The 1,141-nt window shown below is 38.4% G+C and overlaps 1 protein-coding gene across 1 annotated transcript; it reads right to left on the reverse strand.

The window, feature by feature from the left end:
- Nucleotides 1-341: 341 nt before the first annotated feature.
- Nucleotides 342-857, reverse strand: LOC138878247 (uncharacterized). Its single transcript, XM_070157913.1, has one exon. The coding sequence runs from the start codon at nt 855-857 to the stop codon at nt 342-344; it is 516 nt and encodes a 171-aa protein (XP_070014014.1).
- Between the last annotated feature and the right edge of the window lie 284 nt (nt 858-1,141).

The raw sequence follows: 1,141 nt of genomic DNA on the forward strand, positions 1-1,141 counted from the left end.
TGATAACTTTGGAAATAATTATTAGGGTTTTATGTATAAAATAGGGCAATAAATCAATTTAAAAATCTTTAAAAATTAAGGAAAAATAATAAAACATTTGGAAATACTTAGATATGCATACATATGCTATTTTGAAAGTATTTTACATATTAAAATATACAGGAAAAAATTGGGTATCAACAATCCTAACAGCAGGTACACATTCCATAGACATAACATAACTCGTACAATACTAACCATGGCCGCATAGGCAATATATAACCAAAACAGGACAGTCTTACATAGATCAAATCAAAAGATAATAGTTCATAGGAGCTAAATGCATAAAAGCTATTACATGACTATTCAAACAAATGTGGGTACTTCTTTCTCATTTCTTTCTCGGCTTCCCAAGTGGCTTCCTCAACCTGCTGGTTCCGCCATAACACTTTTACGGAGGCAATTTCCTTATTTCTCAACTTCCGGACTTGTCTGTCAAGAATGGCAACTGGAACTTCTTCATATGACAGTTCTTCATTAACCTCAATAGTTTCAACTGGCACAATAGTGGACGGATCTCCCACTACCTTCTTTAACATAGACACATGGAAAACCGGATGAACCAATGACATCTCGGGTGGCAGCTCGAGCTTGTATGCCACCTGACCAATCCTCTGAATGATTCTGTACGGTTCGACATACCTCGGACTTAATTTCCCTTTCTTTCCAAATCGCATGATACCCTTCATTGGGGAAACCTTTAGAAATACCCAATCATCTTCTTTGAACTCCAAATCTCGGTGATGAACGTCCGAGTAAGACTTTTGATGACTTTGAGCAGTTTTCAACCTATCTTTAATAATCTTGACTTTCTCCATAGCCTGATGCACGAGGTCCGGCCCTATCAATTCAGTTTCTCCAACCTCGAACCACCCAATGGGATATCTACATCTCCTACCATACAATGCCTCAAATGGTTCCATCTGGATACTAGCATGGAAGCTGTTATTGTAAGCAAATTTTATGAGTGACAAATGGTCATCCCAACTACCTTTGAAATCAAGAGTACAAGCACACAACATGTCCTCAAGCGTCTGAATAGTTCGCTCTACTTGCCCGTCGGTTTGAGGGTGAAAAGCTGTGCTAAGATTTATCTGCGTGC

The sequence above is a fragment of the Nicotiana sylvestris genome, chromosome 9, assembly GCF_000393655.2.
Source record: "Nicotiana sylvestris chromosome 9, ASM39365v2, whole genome shotgun sequence".
In the NCBI taxonomy this organism is placed as follows: domain Eukaryota; kingdom Viridiplantae; phylum Streptophyta; class Magnoliopsida; order Solanales; family Solanaceae; genus Nicotiana; species Nicotiana sylvestris.